Here is an 18,775-nt window from a genome sequence, read left to right on the forward strand (position 1 = left end):
TCCTCACCTTTGATGTGGATCTCTGGCATGCCTAGCATTGCTGACCTGAAGGCATAACTAGAGCAGATATTGAGACGACAACACTTCACGGAGTGCATGAGGGCGCGTCCCTGGTCTTCCGGACCTAAACTTGATTGTGGAGTAGTCGGAGCAGCCTTTGAGCGAGTGTTAATCTATATATGCTTGGCGATAAGAGCCACTACATATACATTAGTCTCACTCTAAAAAATATCATTTTGGTCACTCAATTGATATCTCATCTTACACTTTGATAATTCTATCTATTTCTTTATTACAAATCACCACGTGATTCTCGTATCTCACTATTTTTTTTTTCATATTACTAATGGTTTCTTGACATTTTAGGCTTTGAGGAACTAAACTAGCTCTAAAAATATGATATGCATATGTGTGCTGATTTAAAAAAAAAAAAAATAGACGGAATGATCAAAATGTAAAATCGAGTATAGTTGAGTCACCAAAATGAATACTTCTTTTTTTGAACGAAGAAGGTCAATCCAATTTTATAATTTAGCAAGCAGTACCAAACGACACACTCCTATGGGGTTGACATAAAGTGCCGTCTTTTAGGACATATAAAAATCCTCTTCTAAAACAAATAGAACCCAGCATACGCAGAGCACACCCACCTTTTAGAAAATCTACACACCATTATTCTAACAAAAACCTAGAAGCTTATAAGCTGGTAAATAAAAGGTTTCAACCGAGCCAAATGCTTTTCCAACCCAAAAGCAAAATTAAACAATACTAGCAGTATAGGACCCAACTGCTTCCTTTAGTACTCCAACGCCCAAATCTAGAACAACAAACCTAGCAGCAAAACAGGCCTAAGGCCTAATTTCAAAGGAACAGACCCCAAACCTGATCTGCACCAGCTACCAATAGCACCACAACATCGTTGTCGAAACCACTGACACCAACAAGGACGCCGCCCTCACCAACGAAACCACCAGGCAGAGAAACGTCGACGCAAGCGAAACCAAAAACACCAGCATCCACCACTGCCAAAGCTCCACTCCTCGCGGGAGTCCAAGTAACCAGGCGTCTTGGTAATCTGACTCAACCTAGGCCACTAATCCTCAACTCCAATAAATCAGCTATCGTGCGCACATCCACCAAGGAGCCACCACCAACCAAAAGGAACTGCAATGCCGCACCAACCCTTCAATCAAAAAGCCAAAACTGGTAATCAAAACCACCAATAGCAGCCACCGCCAAACCAGAGACCATAGCCATAGCAGATCCGCAGATCAGCATGACCAGGAGAAGAAACAGTAACCAGATTCTGAAAGGTTCATAAGCACGTTGACGAAGAGGACCTCCGCCTCCATCATTCCCTGGCTAACCGGAGAGAGAGAGAGAGCAATATACCCAGACAAGGATTTTTTAAGGATTTTTACGACGCCACAGAGAAACCCTAGCAGAGTCATTCCTTATTTGTTTAAAATGAATACTTCTTAAAAATGAGTTAGTGACTATTTCTGAATTTATTTCTATATCTATACTATTTTTTTTTTTTGAATAAAGGGTGGTGCGACCATTTGCAAATGCAAGGAACTCGCCGCCTACCTAGAGCAGACAAGGCACACCAGGTGCATAAACCGGCTCGAAGCCCTTCACGTCCTACCAACCTATGGCAGTGACTTATTATAAACAGAAAACAAGCAACAAAATAGCAAACATAAATAACATAGCTAGCCCAAGCCTGGCCCACAAAGGGAGCCCAAGCCCAAGCAAACATCCAAGGAATGAGGAGCCTACCAACTGCCAGCCGGGCCTGGCCCAACTCCACCACAGCCACTGCTGCCGAAACCTGCACAACGCCGCCCCGCCACTTTTGCCAGAACGCCTTTATCGATTTGGCATCTCCGACACGCCTAAGGCCCCTATCCTTCCAGATCGGAGCCAAGCCTTGCAGCAACGCCCTCGTCGTCAAACCCAGGAGACACCATCTTCGTCGCCCACCCGGATCGAGATCAGATGATCCAACCGAGATCGGGTCACTCCGATTATCCCCCGGCCACGCCACGCCGGACGCCTCACTGTCAGGCCGCCTTCGAGATGCAGATCTGGTCTGTCGATTAGGCCATCGAAGAGAGAACCCTTGCCAGCCAACAGTCGCGGACTTCCTCACCCTCACCTCACTGACCACCACCGTAAATCTCCCCAATCGAACGACGTTGATTGAAGAAACCGGCCTCACACCCAACTCACGCGGAGTCGACAATAGCCCGTCCGATAGGGAGGGAGCTCTATCTTTTTCTCTCAGGCGCGTACTATATCTATACTATTATTAAGAGAAGAGAGTTTGTAAGCCAAAACAAAAAATTTTTACCAAAATATCCCTCAAATATTAAAAAACATTTGAACTGAAATATTTGAAAAGACAAAAAGATCAATTCATAGATAAAAGAAAAACAAAAGAAATTTAACAAAAAAAAAATCAAAAATCAAAAACAAAATATGTGCAGTAATTTTCTCCACATTCTATTCTGTGGAATAACTTCTCACGTAATTATCCACACTCATAAGGTGTGTTTGGAGTCTAGTATAATTGTATGATATGAGTTAGGAAAACATTAAAATTATAAAGGTCATCCTATTGATCATTAAGATTTAGTTACGCTCACGTAAACTTACCATGGAAGAGAAAAAATGAAACCGGTCGACTTGAAACATAAATCGAGATTGACACAAATCCTGCATACACAGTATTAATCTAGCCAAGCTGATCCTGATCGGTTAGTTCATGCTGCTCCACCAGACTTGTACACGTGCATGCTCTATATACCAATAGCTAGGCTAAAAGACAAATGTATATAGATGTGGAGCCACGATGGCGATGGGATACTCGATCAACTTTTTTTTTGTTTTTCCTTCAAAAATCTCGAGCGGGTGATATTTCAATAAATTCTATGTATACAGCTCTGGTTTCTATCTTAAATTTTACTTTTATGTCACGTTTGGTTAGCAGAAAGTAAGCATTAAGAAAGAAAACTTTCTTGCTCAGTTGCTTGCATTTGGATTTGGAATGAACCACTTTCTCCCATTTTTTCCTTGTATTTATTAATCACAAAATATTATTTTGTTGCATTAATTACAAACTTTTTAACAACTTTCCTAATAACTTTACTAATGTTACCAAACATCGAAATAGAAAGTTTTTGGAAAATTTGGGAAAAACAAAGAAATTACTTTCCTTTCTGTGAACCAAACGAGACCTTACAGGAAGGGTGTAATAAGGTATTTGATTGAATACCGGTAAGAGGCATTTCATAAATTGTGTTGGGACGTAATACATACCAGAGTGCAAGTATTTAGATCTATCTCGCACCAGAGCCGGCCCTGGGCATAGGCCCAACAGGCACAGGCCTAGGGCCCCCAATTTTAAGGGCCCCAAAAAAATATAACTTCTATTAATATATATATGTAAAAAAAAAAAATTATCTGGAATGTATTTTATTGTTTCATCGTTGTACGCCTGTAGCTCTGTACGTGACTTTTGTTCTTCTCTACTGCTGAATCTCTCTTGTTCTCACTTCTCAAGTGAAACTTGTCCAGATAATTAAGTCTATCTTGCTCCAATACCATGCCTCTTCGGCTCTTTATCCTGTTGAGGAGGTAGAAGGAGACGAGTTCTTCTTCAGTTGGGTAGAAACGGAAGCCTGTTGTGAGTTCTTGATCCATTATTGAAGTCTTGTTTTATCTGATCATCTGTAGCAGGAGACGAGTTCTTTTTCAGTTGGGTAGAAGGGGACGAGTTCTGCAATTTTGTATTTGGGTGATGATAATTTTATTAAGTCTCTCGTTCTCCTTTTAATCTCGAGTTATTTGTTTGTGCTAGTCTTAGTAGTCTGAGACTGCAAAACAATGAATTAAGCAAACAACCAACTGGACTAGTTGACTGACTCCAATTTTATAGTTGAGATTAAAGAAAATTGTTTTGATTTGCTGACTATCAATTGAAATTGAGTTTAATATTATGATAATGGTATTGTATCATTTGTATGGCAATATTTCAATTGAAAATGGATATTGGTAGGGAGCCCCAATTTTTTTTTTCGCGTAGAGCCCCGAAAATCTTAGGGTCGGCTCTGTCTCACACTACACTCATTAGTAAAACAAATTTTTATATATCTTACTACTGTATGTACAAGTTATATATATCTCCAGATATGCTAAAATTACACTTGTGGAGTATCATACTGATGCTAATATGAATGTTTCAATCAATGAAATCCATAAAGTATATAGTGTGCGTTTAATCCATAAATTAACCCTAAACTCCTAAAGGTATGTATATATATATTGAAATATGCAAAGGCACGGTAGGCACCGACAGTTAGACAAAGTGACAAACTCAGAAAAATTCTGGTGATATCTAGCAAAACCGATATCTGTACGTGAAATCGATCAAACCCCTTTCTCTATGGTCAAAAAACGCACACTGTGCGTACGTAGCTTCCGGTTGAATGTTCTTTTTCAAGAAAAGGAGACAATGCTCCTCTAACAGATTTCCTGCATGGCATTAATTGCATGATCCATCGAGCAGATCGATTATAGTATAATATATGAGCTTCTAATTAACGTCTACCATATACAATATATATCAAAATATAGGAGCGGTGCACTTTCATCGATTCCATAAAATGCTTACGTATGACTTCATGGGTCGGCATCTCTTCCTCTCCTTTATAAACAGCTCGCAGTTCCAGCCATAGATGTTCACTACAGTAAAGTTGACTGCAATACGTACTTAAGTCATGGCTCGGATAGTACTGTTAATCTCTGCAGCCTTTGTTCTTTTGATAAGTTTAGCCCTCTCCTCAAGCACGTCGCCTTCTCCTATCATACAAGTTTCTCCACCGTTACCTACCATTGGTGGTGGTGGTGGAGGTGGAGGCGGTGGCGGTGGCACCAGTGCGGGTCCAGGCAGCGAAGGCTCTGGTTTTGGTTCCGGCACTGGGTCCGGCCGTGGAAGTGGTGGCGGTGGAGGAGGAGCTGGAGAAGGCGGTGGAAGTGGCAGGGATGGCGGTAGTGGCTCTGGCTATGGAAGTGGCAGTGGCTATGGCGGAGGCGGTGGTGGTGTTGGCAGTTCTGGAGGATTTGATGCTTTCCCGGGCATCCATTAATTATTAGATGGATTTAAATGCTCTGTATGTGTTTGCTTCTACTTGAACGTGTTGTCCGGGTATGATCTAGGCTTCTACAATGCCATAGTGAATAAATCAGTTCTTGTTTGAATTAATTTCATGTTTGTAGGCGGTTTTAGTTTTTACTTCTTTTTTATTTTAATAAAATAAGTGTCTGCACTCGCTCTCAAGACTTGATTAATGAAATTGTAGAAGAACAATTTTTAGGTTCACTCCTAGGGTGAATGAGCTCATTCACACTCTCTTGCAATTAACGTATAATAACTTTATAATTTTCTAATCCAACTATTCATGTTGTATAACGTAATATAAAGATTATCTCTGTAAAAAAATCAATCAAATTGAAGACCTTTTAGCTATTCATTTCTATGAAATACATGGACGGTTCATCATAGTAGTAGTAAGTGTTGTTAGAACCATCCATTTTTTTGATTTAATCTTATAATTAAATGATTTCCGATTCGATTGATTTTTTACAGAGATGATCTTTAAAGGATAATTTAAGATATAGACCGCTGGATTATAAATTTATTAAGTAAAAATATGTTAATCGACAATGGGGGTGAATATGCTCATTCACCCTAGGGGTGAACCTAAGAATTGTTCATTGTGGAATAAAAGAGGTGAATCCTTTTACAAATAAGTCGAGTCACTCCTTTGTTGATGGACAATTCTTAGGTTCACCCCTAAGTTGAACGAGCATATTCACCCCCATTATCGATTAACATACTTTTACTTAATAAATTTATAATCCAATGGTCCATAATAACTTTATAATTTTCTAATCCAACAATTCATATTGTATAACATAATACAAAGATTAGCTCTGTAAAAAATCAATCAAATTGAAGACCTTTTAGTTATTCATTTCTATGAAATACATGGACGGTTCATTATAATAGTAGTAAGTGTTGTTAGAACCATCCATTTGTTTGATTTAATTAGATAATTAAACGATTTCCGATTCGATTGATTTTTTAGATTTTTTATAGAGATGATCTTTAAAGACTAATTTAAGATATGTACCTGTCACGCCCCGAATTTTGAATAACAAATTCAAATCCGAAACATGAATTAAACAACTTAAACAAATAAACGTTCTGAATTTTTTTTTCTCAGAAACAACCTCGCCACTCACGCTCAAATTCAAAACTCGCAGACCTCGAGTTAATTATTACAACTCACTCGTACAAAGTAAATTGTAAAGCTCTAATGAGCATAACAAACCTCACAACTGAAAATCAGAGTATTACAAAGCAGCTACTCTACACGGTTCGATCACCTTCCTGAATTCTCCAGTCCTGTAGGATTATCCGCTACACCGTTTGAATAGTGTACCGGGATTGCAACAACACAAAACCCGGTAAGCTTTTGACAGCCAGTATGAGTAAAAGAAAGAATGGTTGATTTATTATAACACAGTACTTTTAACTCAAGTAACAACCAACAATTTCAACATCCACAAAGAAAACCACAATCTCGATAATCGATCACCAAAATCATTAACTCCAAATCATTTGAAATCACACACAAAGAAATCAAATGAATCACTCATCTCTACTCTTAACAAGATGTCTTTATCCCCACAATACGGAATAATATTTCTCAACTTTCTACAAGTCTCATCCATCACTGCACTTCCCAATTAAACTAATAAGAACATTAATCATGCATAGAAAATTAATTCAGGAAATAACCAACACGCATAAAATCAGAAGTCATAGTAATCCCTGCATATAATTTAGTTCAGGAGATTACATTAAAATCAAACAATAAAATGAAAACGAGAAATAAACGGGAAATCGAACCATAGAAATGATCAAGGAAATAAATAGAGATAATAAACAATATAACCGAAAAAGAAGAAAAGAGAAAAAGAATAGAAATTTAAACAAAAGAATTAACAAGGAAATTAATTAAAAACATCATCAACTCACACTAATAAATCCATCCAAAACTCAACACCTTTTACCAAAAGGACTCTTACAAGTCACATCGTGACAAAATCATAGGAAATGTTAACCTAACAAATCATTATGAAAATCCGGTCCAACCTGGACACGTTGGCAGACAGACTAGAGCTCTAACTGATCGAAATCACTAACCGGGCCAAAGGCGTAATTACGATATATTGCCTGAGGATGCAACCTGCAAACCCCGGATCTTTAGGCCAACCTGACCCTTAGATCAAAACATTTAAGCGAGTCGCACTGGACCCAAAATGTTAAAACAAATCAAACGGAGAAATCACAACCTGTGACTCTCAAATCCTCAGACCACCGGTCGTCAGATTAAAACATTTAAAATGGTCATACCGGACCTGAAAATGTTTCCCAACACAAAAGGAGAAATCACAACCTGCAACTCCCCAAATCCTCAAACACTTTTCAAAACAATAGAAATACCATTTCCCACGACATATTGTTTCCCGAAAAGTCATACCTAAAAACAATATATGAACTCACTCACAAATATTGTTTGCATCACAACAATTCTACCAATACATATATGTTTCCGACATATGTAAATATTCAATTCAATAATCCACATACCACAATGCCACACCATCCATATATATATTCCACATAAATATATATATACGTAATTATCCGCTCAGGGATAATCACTAATACCAACTATAGTCCACACAATAAAATTGTGAAATTCATTTTTATAGTTTAAATACATTTTACTTACCTATGGACCGTAGTTGATCAAGCCCATATGATTTAAAACAAATATTTATTTCATAAATATTTTCACACAATTACGACAAAATAAAGTAATTAAATTTATTCGGTTCGTAATATGAACCACGTGAGGTTTACTCACCTCGATATTCCCGCTGCGTCTTCAATTCAACACAATACACACCGAAACCGCTCACCCAAGGGAGACCGTCAATCACCTAATCAAACATGACCTTAACTTAGCCAACAACTCAAAAACATACTCAAACGACAATCCAACGGTCAGATTCTAATTTAATGATGATCCAACGGTCGGATCGAAATTATACGATGATCCAACGGTCGGATCCTCACGGATCTCCCTCAGGATCATCCTCCAAAATTATCACGAAGATCCAACGGTCAGATCTTCCTGAATCGTCCTTACAAACATCTCCACAAAATTATACGAAAATCTGACGGTCGGATTCTCACGAATCACTTTCCGAATCACCATTTCTCAATTATACGAAGATCCAACGGTCGGATCTTCGCCCGTGACCACACAAAGTCATCGGGACAGTCATACGATCAACATATTAAAATTTGAAGCAAAACCGACGGTCAGATCTTCGCAGATCGTAAACCGAAAGTAATGCATAAAAACTGAAACCCTAGCATGCATCAACTTTCTCCAAAATGACCTTATAATATATCCAAACGACCGTATCGATGCGTAGATGAATAAACTGAAAACAAAACACCAAAATATGGCTGGACGCGCCACCACGCGCCGCCACAAGCTACTGGTCAACCGGTGGTCAACGGCGGCAGTCAACGCCGGGTCAACCACCTCCGATGCAAAAGTCGTCAACTACAAACTTCTTCAAAATAAAAGGGTGATCAACTTTCATACCTGGAGCTAAGTCTGGTTCGGCCTAGATCGTCCTAGATCATGCTTGGAAGTTGGATTAATCTGGGCTGTCTGATCAGATTTCCAGATTGAATCAGGGATGTCGAATTTTCAATTCATGATCCTTCACTCTACACTCAAAATCGTCGTGCAAGGAGGATATGAGGATGATCAGGGGGAGGAGGAGATCACGAAAATAGGAAGGATCGGCCGAGGAGACGCCGGAAAACTGGTTCTCCGGTCGGGTCGGTTTCGCACGGCTGGGCTCCTTCGATCCAGCTTTGGCGACGACGGCGGGGCTAGCGGAGGGCACCAGGCAGCTGGGCGGCTTGTGGCGATCATAGTGAGTGCCGGGTCGTGGCCGGAGAACGCCGGAGGAGAGAGATGGGGCCGGGTCGGGTCAGCGGGTCGGCCGGCCTGGGAAGGGTTTTCGAGCGAGAGAGAGAGAGAACCGGGGGCTGTTCCGCAAAAAAACCAATTTTTCTGTCCTTAATGACAGAATTTGGATTTTTTGACTATTTATAGAAAAATCTCAATTTTCAAATATTCATAACGTATTCATACGAACTCCGAATATTGCGTTCCACATATGCACAAGATCGTATCGACAAGCTCTACAACTTTCATGAAGAAAGTTTTCCCAAATTTTGAACGTATAAAAAGTCAACTTTCGCGAGCCCCTAAATAACGTTCGTTTTCGAAAATTAATCGTTCGAACTAATTCCACAACTTCTCCGAGCCTCGTACTCGCTCCCACTATCGTGAAATCATTTCTAAAAAATCCACGGAATTTAATTTGGATTTTTCGGGGTATTACAGTACCATTGGATTATAAATTTATTAAGTAAAAGTATGTTAATCGACAGTGGGGGTGAATATGCTCGTTTACCCAAGAAACAAACCTAATAATTGTCATTTGCTGATAGTTCTATTTGGGATCAATTTCATATTAATGTCATTGTAAGCTTTGATAACTTAAGATAAAAGGCGCGCACGACTGACTTTTCTTATAATTTAATCTTTTCCATAATAAGAAAATATAACAAAGGTAAAAAATTGTTGGAAAGGTTGTCATCGAAAAGGAGGGATGTCAAGTACCATTTCACTAAAAATTGTTCTGTTCTTCATTGCGTTGTGGGACGCTGAAGCAGTGTTGAGTTCAGGGGTTGCAGGCGTTGTTGTTTCTGTGCCCCAGCTCGACGGTGACATGAATGATGCGGCCTCCGGGAGGGAGTTGGCATCTAAATGGCGACTGAGCAGCGATCCGGTCTTGGTTTGGTCAAGATCGGATCGGAAAGGTCGATTCCGATCGAGTCCATGGGATGATGTTCTCTGGCGTGCAGGCGATCTTGATCTCCCGGACGGTGACAGAGCGTGGGTTTGCTCGGACGCAGGGACTATTGCTTCTGCTGGTGGTGCTCATCGGTATACCGTCGGTAAGTACGGAGGTACGAGTGGCTGTCAATTTGCACCGGGGATTCCGGAGCTGAGGGAGGATCTGCTTTTCTCTGACCCGGGTAGATAGTTGGTGGGGATACTGGAGCGTCTCTGCGCATCGGAGAAGCTTACCTTTGATGGTGAGGATGCTTGGTGCAACGACGGGCCCTACCACGTCTTTGGTGGTCGTGGTTTGCTGGTTGGCGGTGTGCAGGTCCGGTGGGGTGCTCTTAGCAATTTTTGCTTGGGCCCTCTAGGCTTCACTCTTTTATGTAGACTTAGGCTGGGCCTTCAGTATCAGGTTTTGGGCTGCCTTGGTTTAGGGAGTGGATGGTGATATGTCACAGTCCGCTCCTATTATTGTTTAATTTTTGTTTTGGGTCGCAAAAACCAGTGCCTTAGTTGGAATTTTTTTATGTAAGCTTCGAGGTTTCTTGGTTTTTGTTAGAATAAAGGCGCGTAAATTTACCAAAAGGTGGGTGTACTCGGGATTTTTTGGGGTTTTATTCTTCTAGAATAGGGTTCCATGAGGTTCTAAGGAACGATTCTTTCTGTCGACCCCAAAAAGGTGTTTCGTTTTTGTATTGCTTGCTGAATTATAATGAAAGGGCTGACCTATTTCCATAAAAAAAAAGTACCATTTCACTAAAGTAATTTCTTTTCGTCACATCAAGAGAGAGGCTAATTTCCTAGCTGATGCCATTGCCAAACTTGGCCATCACCGACAAGCTCGGAGCTGGAATCGATCTCTCCCACTATCGGATTCCTCGGCTTTTCTGCTGGACAACTTGGGTTTTAGTTGTGTGTGTGGTTTTCTTCTGCCTTTCAAAAAAAAAAAAAACGAAAAAATCTTGTTGGGGCGGTGGACTAGAATTTGAAACAATGTGGGCCGAACCGTGAAATGGGCTTCCAAGTGGACTACGGATAATATTGGAAAAAAGAAAAAAAAAATGGAACAGTATGACTTTGCCCTCTCACAGATAAAAGGCGGGAAAACTCGGCTCCAAAAAGAGAAAAGCCCCAACCTACAAAAATCAAATCAGCAGAATTGCAGAGAGTGAGAGAGTAAGAGAAAATGGAGGGAGGGAGCTCAGAATTGCAGGGCATACAAGAAGCCATCAGATCCTCAGATGTAAGCAATTCCAAATTTCCATTTCCATTTCCATCTTTCAGTAATTTCAATTCGAAAATCTAAGGGTTTCAGTCACTTCAATTCAATTTCTTGTACTCTTTTCTTAGGGTTTCATAGTTTGCCCACGGCATTAGTGAGCTAGATTTCGAACAGAGCGGCGTAAATAATTTGGATTTTGTGCTAAATTTCGAACTGCATCGACGAGTTTATCTATAAATTTAATTTAATTTATTATTTTATTAATTTTTTGATTTTGTCTTCAAAATTTCCTGTTGCTTAAATTGTAGTGGTGTATATTTAGTTTATTCGGTTTTTGGATTGGAAATTTGTGTTATGCAGGTGGTGGAGAATCGGATTGAATTACTTAAGAAGCTTGGCGATTTGAAAATAACAGAGAAGTCTGAATTGGCTTCCCTTGCCGAGTGTTTGACAGTATCCTAATTCAATGTTATTTTAATTTTTGATTAAATTTTATATTTCCGTAATTTTTCGATATAAAAGATCACTTTCCTAAATGTTATATTTCATTAGATGACTGGAAGTGGTAGATTCGAGATTCAGTGCTTAGCACATTATCTTTAGGTTGTGCTTATCCACATTCTTTCAACTCCCTCTTCTGACTTCTTAATAAGGGTCTCTGAGAAATTACTTGTGGATTTGTAAAACAAAAATTATTCAAAGTTAACATTCTGGCACAGTGGAAAGATTTCAGCGCTACTTTGATGTGGTTTTGCTAGAGGTCATTATTCGATATGTAATCCTCTAATAAACTGTTTTACTAGATACGTATTTGGTCCATTGTTTTGCACTTAACAACAAGCTCGATATTCTGGGAGGAGTATACTTGCTTGGATTTAAGCCAGTGCATGTTAAATAGTGCTATATTACAGGTGGCTGCGAAGCACCTAGAATCAGACACATCCAACTGTCTAGCACATTTCCTTGTCCTTGGGACCAAGGTGTGTGTGTGTGTGTTATTTTTTGATGCATTGTGCTCGAATAGAAGACAAGTATATCAATTGTTGTTCTTACTGTGAACTTGTGGTGTTGAATATCTTGAACATTACTTATCTATCAGGCAAGCATATGGTGTGGAAAGCACCTAAAAATGACTCTTATGTCAACCGAGGAATCTCAAGAAGAAGAGCACGAGAACCTGTTCTTTCAGGTAGTTGTTGGTGATACTGTCCTTGTTCTTATTTCCTTAAAGAAAGATATGTTGCATCTTATATCAAAGATCCTTTGTGCTTAGCCTGAGTACTGAATTTTGACACATTTCCTTATGTGGGGACTTTTCACGTAAGGAATGATTACGTAGATGTATTAAAATTCAAAATTGTTTCTATGAGCTTGTATTTTGTTCTTGAACCACTCCTACCTTCTATTGGAGGGTATGCAAATGATATTAATTTCTTTAAGGGTTTATCATGCAATGCATTTACTCTTCTAGTTGCTGGTCTTTTAGGTAATATTCGAAGTGTACATGCTAGGCAACCATTAGACTGTGAAAGCTCAAGCTATTAGGGAATGTACATGATATTAAGACCTCCCTTCATGGGCTGCCCCATCCTGCACATTTAGAGGTAGACAAATCCAGACAAACATAAACATATTGGTGCAACCTCACTGTGCAAGTTGCAAACTAACAATTAAGATGGTAATGGGTTTCGAGGTTTCAAACCCTGGAACTCCTGCAATCAGAGTTCTGGTTGATGCTAGGGAAAAATTAGTATCAAGCTAACAATTAATACATACTCAATAAAAAGAATTAGCAAATTTCTGAGGTGCTTACATCATCCGTCTTCTGCATTATACGAAGCATGTCTTATTGATATCTTGTACTCATTTCACAGCTGTTTCTGGATCTGCTGAGCTTTTTGAGGGCTTGCTTTTCAGCTTTGGCAAGATACCCTGTTTCTGTTGAGAAGATGACAGTGGATATAGTTGAAACATTCTTAGATGAAGAGTTAAACTTGATCAAATATTCTATATCAGAGATAAAGGTACTAATTTATCTGATTGCATGTCTTGTGCTATTCGTTATGGATAATTTGTTCTAATATCAGTACTTTGTTTTCTTCTATATAATGTGTTACCACTCCTTTACTAAGAGGTCAGAAGTTTTTTCTAGTGAACTATTAAAGACAAGGACACTTAAATTTTTCATTTTTATATGAAATAAGATTTTTCTCTTTTCTATATTCTAAAGTGAGTTAGCTATTATATATTATCTTTTTGAAAATAATTTTGTTAACAGTAGCCCTACAGTACTGCCCAATGTTTTTCAAGGCTAAATTCAGTGCTACTGCTGCATACTTGATGAGTTGGTGGACTTGTGAGATTTATTGCTTCTTTGAATGAGTCAAAATCTAATGTTGAATTGTTTTTGTTATAGGTTAGGCTCAAATATACCTATGTTGCATTGCATAAGTGAATTACTTATGATTCATGGACATGAAACATGGCAACAAAAATGGCAAAATCTTAGAAATCAGGAAATGACATTGTGAGGACATGAAAGAATATGTTTTAATTAGTTACTCCATAAAATTTGATGATACTCCCTAATTTTGCTTTTTTCAAAGGTTCAAAAATTTTGAAATAAGAAAGCAAAAACCTCACTGGGGTGCAAATGTTCAGGCATGTTTGATTCTGTTTTTCATTCTTTCATTTCCTTTTGAAAGAAAAATAAATAAAAAGGAGTTAAAGAAAGAGATAGGAGAGGGAGCATGTGCTTCAGAAATAGGTTTATCCAATATTTGGTTGTCTTTATATCTGTCCATAAGCAGTGTACCACTCATCTCTGGCTTAATGTTTTGGTTTTCATGCTCGAGGAAGTCTCATGCAAGTCACAGGAATGTTTAGCACTTGTCTCTAATTGGTGCACACACATAGCGTGTTGCAAGTTCTGTCTGTATTTCCGAAAATAATATGTTTAAGTGTCCCTTATTAAACTATGAATGAATGGTTTTCTCTAATAGTATGCAAATGGGGCTAAAGAAGCGTCAGTAAATAAATCAAGGGTTTCCGCCCACCATATCCTTAGGAGGATTGGTAAATGGCTTAAAGTTTAATATTGCAGAGTTTCTTAATCATCCTGTTTCTAGTAATGGCAAGTTTATATCCTTGAATGTGTCTTGTAAACTTGTCTGATGTTAGTCTTTCAACTTGAGGGCATGAAAGGTTTGGAAATGGTACGTTAAACCACAGATTATGGTGAAGATTTAATTCTTAGCATCCTGAATTTTCGTAAATTTGGCATATGATTTCCATTTGGTCAGCTTATATTATGTTTTCTTGGACATACACTATTTAGTTTTACTTATCTAAATTGAACAGTTGCAGATCAATTGGTCCAAAATTTTTGGACACTATTTACTATCTATTTGATAACCCTGTTCATAACTCTCACTTGGGCCATTCCACCATCTAAATGCAGAGAATTCAGTCATTTGTATCAGAAGAAGTAGTAGTAAAGGTCACACAGGAGGTCATTGATTCTGTAATAAGACTGTGTGGAGCATATGCCCGAGCTTTGAATTGGGATTCTTGGGAAGAAAAACTCGAGAGGGATAAAACTGACATGGACTTTGAAGGGGCCAATAGTATGAATCATGTTATTAATGTAACAAAGTGTACAATAGAAAAACTATGTCAGATGGGCATTATTGCAGCTAATAATGGCGGAAGTCTGGTACCGATTATTAATATGTCGTGGAAAGGTGTGGTCACTTTGCTTCAGCTCGGTGATGGGGTATTAGCAACAAAGGTGAAAGTAGCTGCTCTAATTTCAAATCTAATCTCATTGGTTAATGAATCTATAAGACATGCATCTGAGGCATGGTTTTCATCACTGAAGGAAAACATCTCTGTGTCAGAAGCTAGAAAGGCATTTCTTCCTGTAAAGTTTTATTTGGTTAATGCAGTAAAAATATCTTCCCTATACCCATATCAAGCATATCTGGTGCAAAGTGAGATAACAAAATGTATCCTGATGATGTCAACCTTAAAGATTTCATTGAGCAATGAAAAACTGTTAAAAACTGCCAGTGATGTTTTCACAGAACTCTTGGAGAAGACATCCTTGGATTTGCTTATTGCTCTACTGAACTCAGTTCAAGTGAAGCGGGAGCTCAAGGTTGAGATTCTAGACTATCTCTTCAGTGAAGGAAGCTGCACAAATTCTGTTGCTGGAGATCCGACTACATGTGGGGAAGCATTGCCCGGAGAAAGAACCTTCTTGATTGGCCGTGTTTCATTGTTTCTTAATTTTCTGAGATTTTCTCTCGATCTTGACGATGATGTAAAGCTTGGGATTGCTGGAAAGCTTGGTTGGTTCTTTGATATGTTAGTAAATGAAGAGGTATATTCTTCCATTCTTCATTTGCAAGTTCCTGTGCTATATGGTTCTGGAAAAACTGTGGAAGTTGTCTGGCAGCCTTTGTTTTCTTCTATTTTGAATGCATTGCAAATCTACATGCTTGTGGTTTCTTCTGGTCCTGCTTGGAGGGAGTTGGAGTCTTTTCTTCTTGAGAATTTATTTCACCCCCACTTTCTTTGCTGGGAGATTGTAATGGAACTTTGGTGCTTTATGGTTCGCCATGCTGAGTCAGGGATGGTGAGTGGCATTGCTGGTAAACTTTGCTCTTTAATGAAGTTGGTGGCATCTACTGAATCAGTTCTTGTAGCTGATTCTGCTCTGAGAAAAGTGGCAAGGTCAATCAGCATAATTCTTACTTTTGGTGCACAATCTATGGTAGACCAGGTTTACATGGCCATTGTACGTGATGAGGGAACCCAATTGTCATCAGTTATGCGTCTGGCGTTGTTCATGGAGGGCTTCCCACTGAATTTACTGTCAGACACGATGAAAAGAATTGCGACGCAAAGGATAATTACTGATTACTGTCTCTTCATTGAAAATTTTGATGAGAAGTCAATGAAATCTCTTGATTGTGGTCTTTTTGGGGCCCCAGTTTTTGCTTTGTCAGCTTCGTTGCAGTCTCTGTAAGTAATTACATTCCTGTATGCATGATACTTGGTAGTAAGCTTTTTCAGTGTGCATAATGTAAGCCATCCAAATCTTTTGGGGAATTTTGGATAAATTACTAGATTTAAGGAAGCTCCCCAAGCTATAGGCTATGGGGTGGATCCTCTAGTTCAAAGTCTAGGAGTTTTGAATATTCAGAGCATTTTAACTGAGTGATTTTGTGCATTTCAACATCATTTGAATAATGTCATTTACCGATGATAATAGGTAAAAGTTTCTGTATTCTTTACTCCATTAGTTGCTTTCTGTCAGTCTTTAGTAAAACATATTCATACTTGCTTTCTTTTGCATTCTTTTCTGGATATCATCATCTTCTGTTGTAGTTTTTCAAATTTACTGTGAATCTCTTGTTTCCTCATGACAGTTATTAACAACTTATTAAATGAATATTTTTCTTTCCCTGAAGTCAGATCAGCACATCTGATATCAATGTGAAGACCTTGAAGTTTTTAGTTGCCATCATTCATAACTACAGGGTTTGTGAAGATCAGCTAATGAAGGACCAGTACCGTAAGCTTCTGAGTGAAACATTAGTGATCATCTCAAATATGAAGCACCTATATGCATCTCTTGAAATGGAGAAAGTAATCTGTGAGCTTGAAAACCTGTTTATCTCGGGACCTGCTGTTTCTGATACCCAATTGTATGTATGCAAAACAGATCTGGCTCTTTTCATGGCAGGCCTTGCTCACATGGATATCAAAGAAGCTGATGAAAGTTCCAAGATCTCTGCTCTATGGGATTTGTATCACATGTTATTGGGAGAGCGGCACTGGGCATTTATTCATTTGGCAATTACAGCATTTGGATACTTTTCTGCTCGGACAAATTGCAATAAGCTCTGGAGATTCGTGCCTCAGAATGCAGCGCTTTCCTATGATCTGACTTCTGGAAATGAGGCAAATCTGGAGCGATTTATGTCTGAGTTCAAGGTTTTTCTTGAGAAGGAAACGGCACTTCTCACAATAACGGCTAGCTCTGACCAGCTTGGTCTGCTTGTGAGGGAGGGTCTAAAACTAAAAGAAATGTTCCAAAAGACTTCAAATGTCGTCGTTGAGACTGCGGAATGTGACTACATGGAAATTGATGGTGAAAAGCAGGCCATGGAGATGAACAGTGGAAAACAATCCAATAGGAAAAGGAAATTTCCTGATGGAATTGAAAAGGGAATGGAACTGCTACAAAGTGGTATGAAGGTTATTGTGGATAGTATTTCTCAGTTGCAGCAAAATGATCAACCCAGCTCCAATGAACTACCCGACAACTTCTTGACCACCTTTTCTCGCCTTGAAGCTGAAATTTCTCAACTAGTTGGCCTGGCTGGTGGTGATTAGGTTGCAATATTGTTCATTGTTGGGAAGTTGTTTTTCAATGCTTAACAAGTGAGGTACTTATTCTACTGAATTATTAAACTTGCTTAACTAGTCAGTCTATGTAACTTATATATATATAGCCCTAAAGAAGCATTGAGTTTGGCTTTCCTTCACAATTTTTTGCCAACCTCTGAATGTTTGGTTACTACTTTTAGGAAATTACCGCTGTCAATGTTTGTATTTGCTCAATGTCAGATTGTCAATTCATTTCTTATGACAATTACTCTTTCGCTTCAGTTAGCCATTGCAGCAAACTCTTCTTCGTTTTTTCCGTTTGGCTTCATCAGCTTCCAATTCCGTGTAATGCTGGTAATTCTTAACAATACTAGAGGGGAGGCAAAGGAACAGAGCTAGCAGCAGATTAACGGCCAGAGTGTGAGATGAGAATCCATGTCAATATGCAATAACCTGCTGCGCCAAGCTAAGGCCTTTTAGAGTCCCCCAAAATTCAGCTTCTATCTAAAACCTGAAGATCCCCCAGATATGCAGAAAAATCCGTAGAGTAATAGTTCACGTTAATGTAAACCCTAACATACAAGGATCATTCACAAAGCATTCAGATACAAGTACATGCATGCCAATATCACGATCAATCATATCAAAGGAAGAAGGCCCTTGAGTGTTCATGACGTTAGATGAAGTTGGGGCCGAGTTCTACTTTTTCACTAAAATAGTTCCTCTCCCAAGTTTTTGTACTCGGGTGATAGTGAAAGCAGCTGGGACCTGATCGCCTGAGCCCTTATATATAGTACTTGCAGAAGATATCTCCCATAAAGAACACCTAAGCAATACATTCTCTATAGATTTTCTCATAATACTAAGCGAAAACATCACAAATGGTGTATGAACTTTAGGCATTTCTACACTTTGGTGTACCAACTTTCATAACTATCAGAATGGTGTATCAAGTTTGCTCTAATCTTTCATTTTGGTGTACGCCGTTAAATTTTCCGTTATCTTTACAAAAAAAAAAAAAAAAAAACTGACAAAGCTAAAGGAAATATAAAGGAATTTTTTTTTTTTTTGC

The 18,775-nt window shown here is 38.7% G+C and overlaps 2 protein-coding genes across 3 annotated transcripts; both read left to right on the forward strand.

Moving 5' to 3' along the window:
* Positions 1-4,784: 4,784 nt before the first annotated feature.
* Positions 4,785-5,153, forward strand: LOC133711756 (putative glycine-rich cell wall structural protein 1). The gene has a single exon (XM_062137850.1). It carries the CDS (start codon positions 4,785-4,787, stop codon positions 5,151-5,153), a length of 369 nt encoding a protein of 122 aa, XP_061993834.1.
* Positions 5,154-11,182: 6,029 nt separating this feature from the next.
* On the forward strand, positions 11,183-17,952 carry LOC133710394 (uncharacterized). Of its 2 annotated transcripts, XM_062136461.1 has the most exons (7): positions 11,183-11,325; positions 11,665-11,757; positions 12,150-12,284; positions 12,404-12,493; positions 13,179-13,328; positions 14,765-16,332; positions 16,782-17,952. In XM_062136461.1, the coding sequence occupies exons 1-7, from the start codon at positions 11,269-11,271 to the stop codon at positions 17,707-17,709; spliced, it is 3,021 nt and encodes a 1,006-aa protein (XP_061992445.1). In that variant the 5' UTR covers positions 11,183-11,268; the 3' UTR covers positions 17,710-17,952. The 2 variants fall into 2 exon arrangements, with proteins under 2 accessions (XP_061992445.1, XP_061992446.1); XM_062136462.1 differs by lacking the exon at positions 11,183-11,325 and having other exon boundaries at positions 12,146-12,284.
* Positions 17,953-18,775: the final 823 nt, after the last annotated feature.

The sequence above is a fragment of the Rosa rugosa genome, chromosome 5 (assembly GCF_958449725.1).
Source record: "Rosa rugosa chromosome 5, drRosRugo1.1, whole genome shotgun sequence".
Taxonomy (NCBI): Eukaryota; Viridiplantae; Streptophyta; class Magnoliopsida; order Rosales; family Rosaceae; genus Rosa; species Rosa rugosa.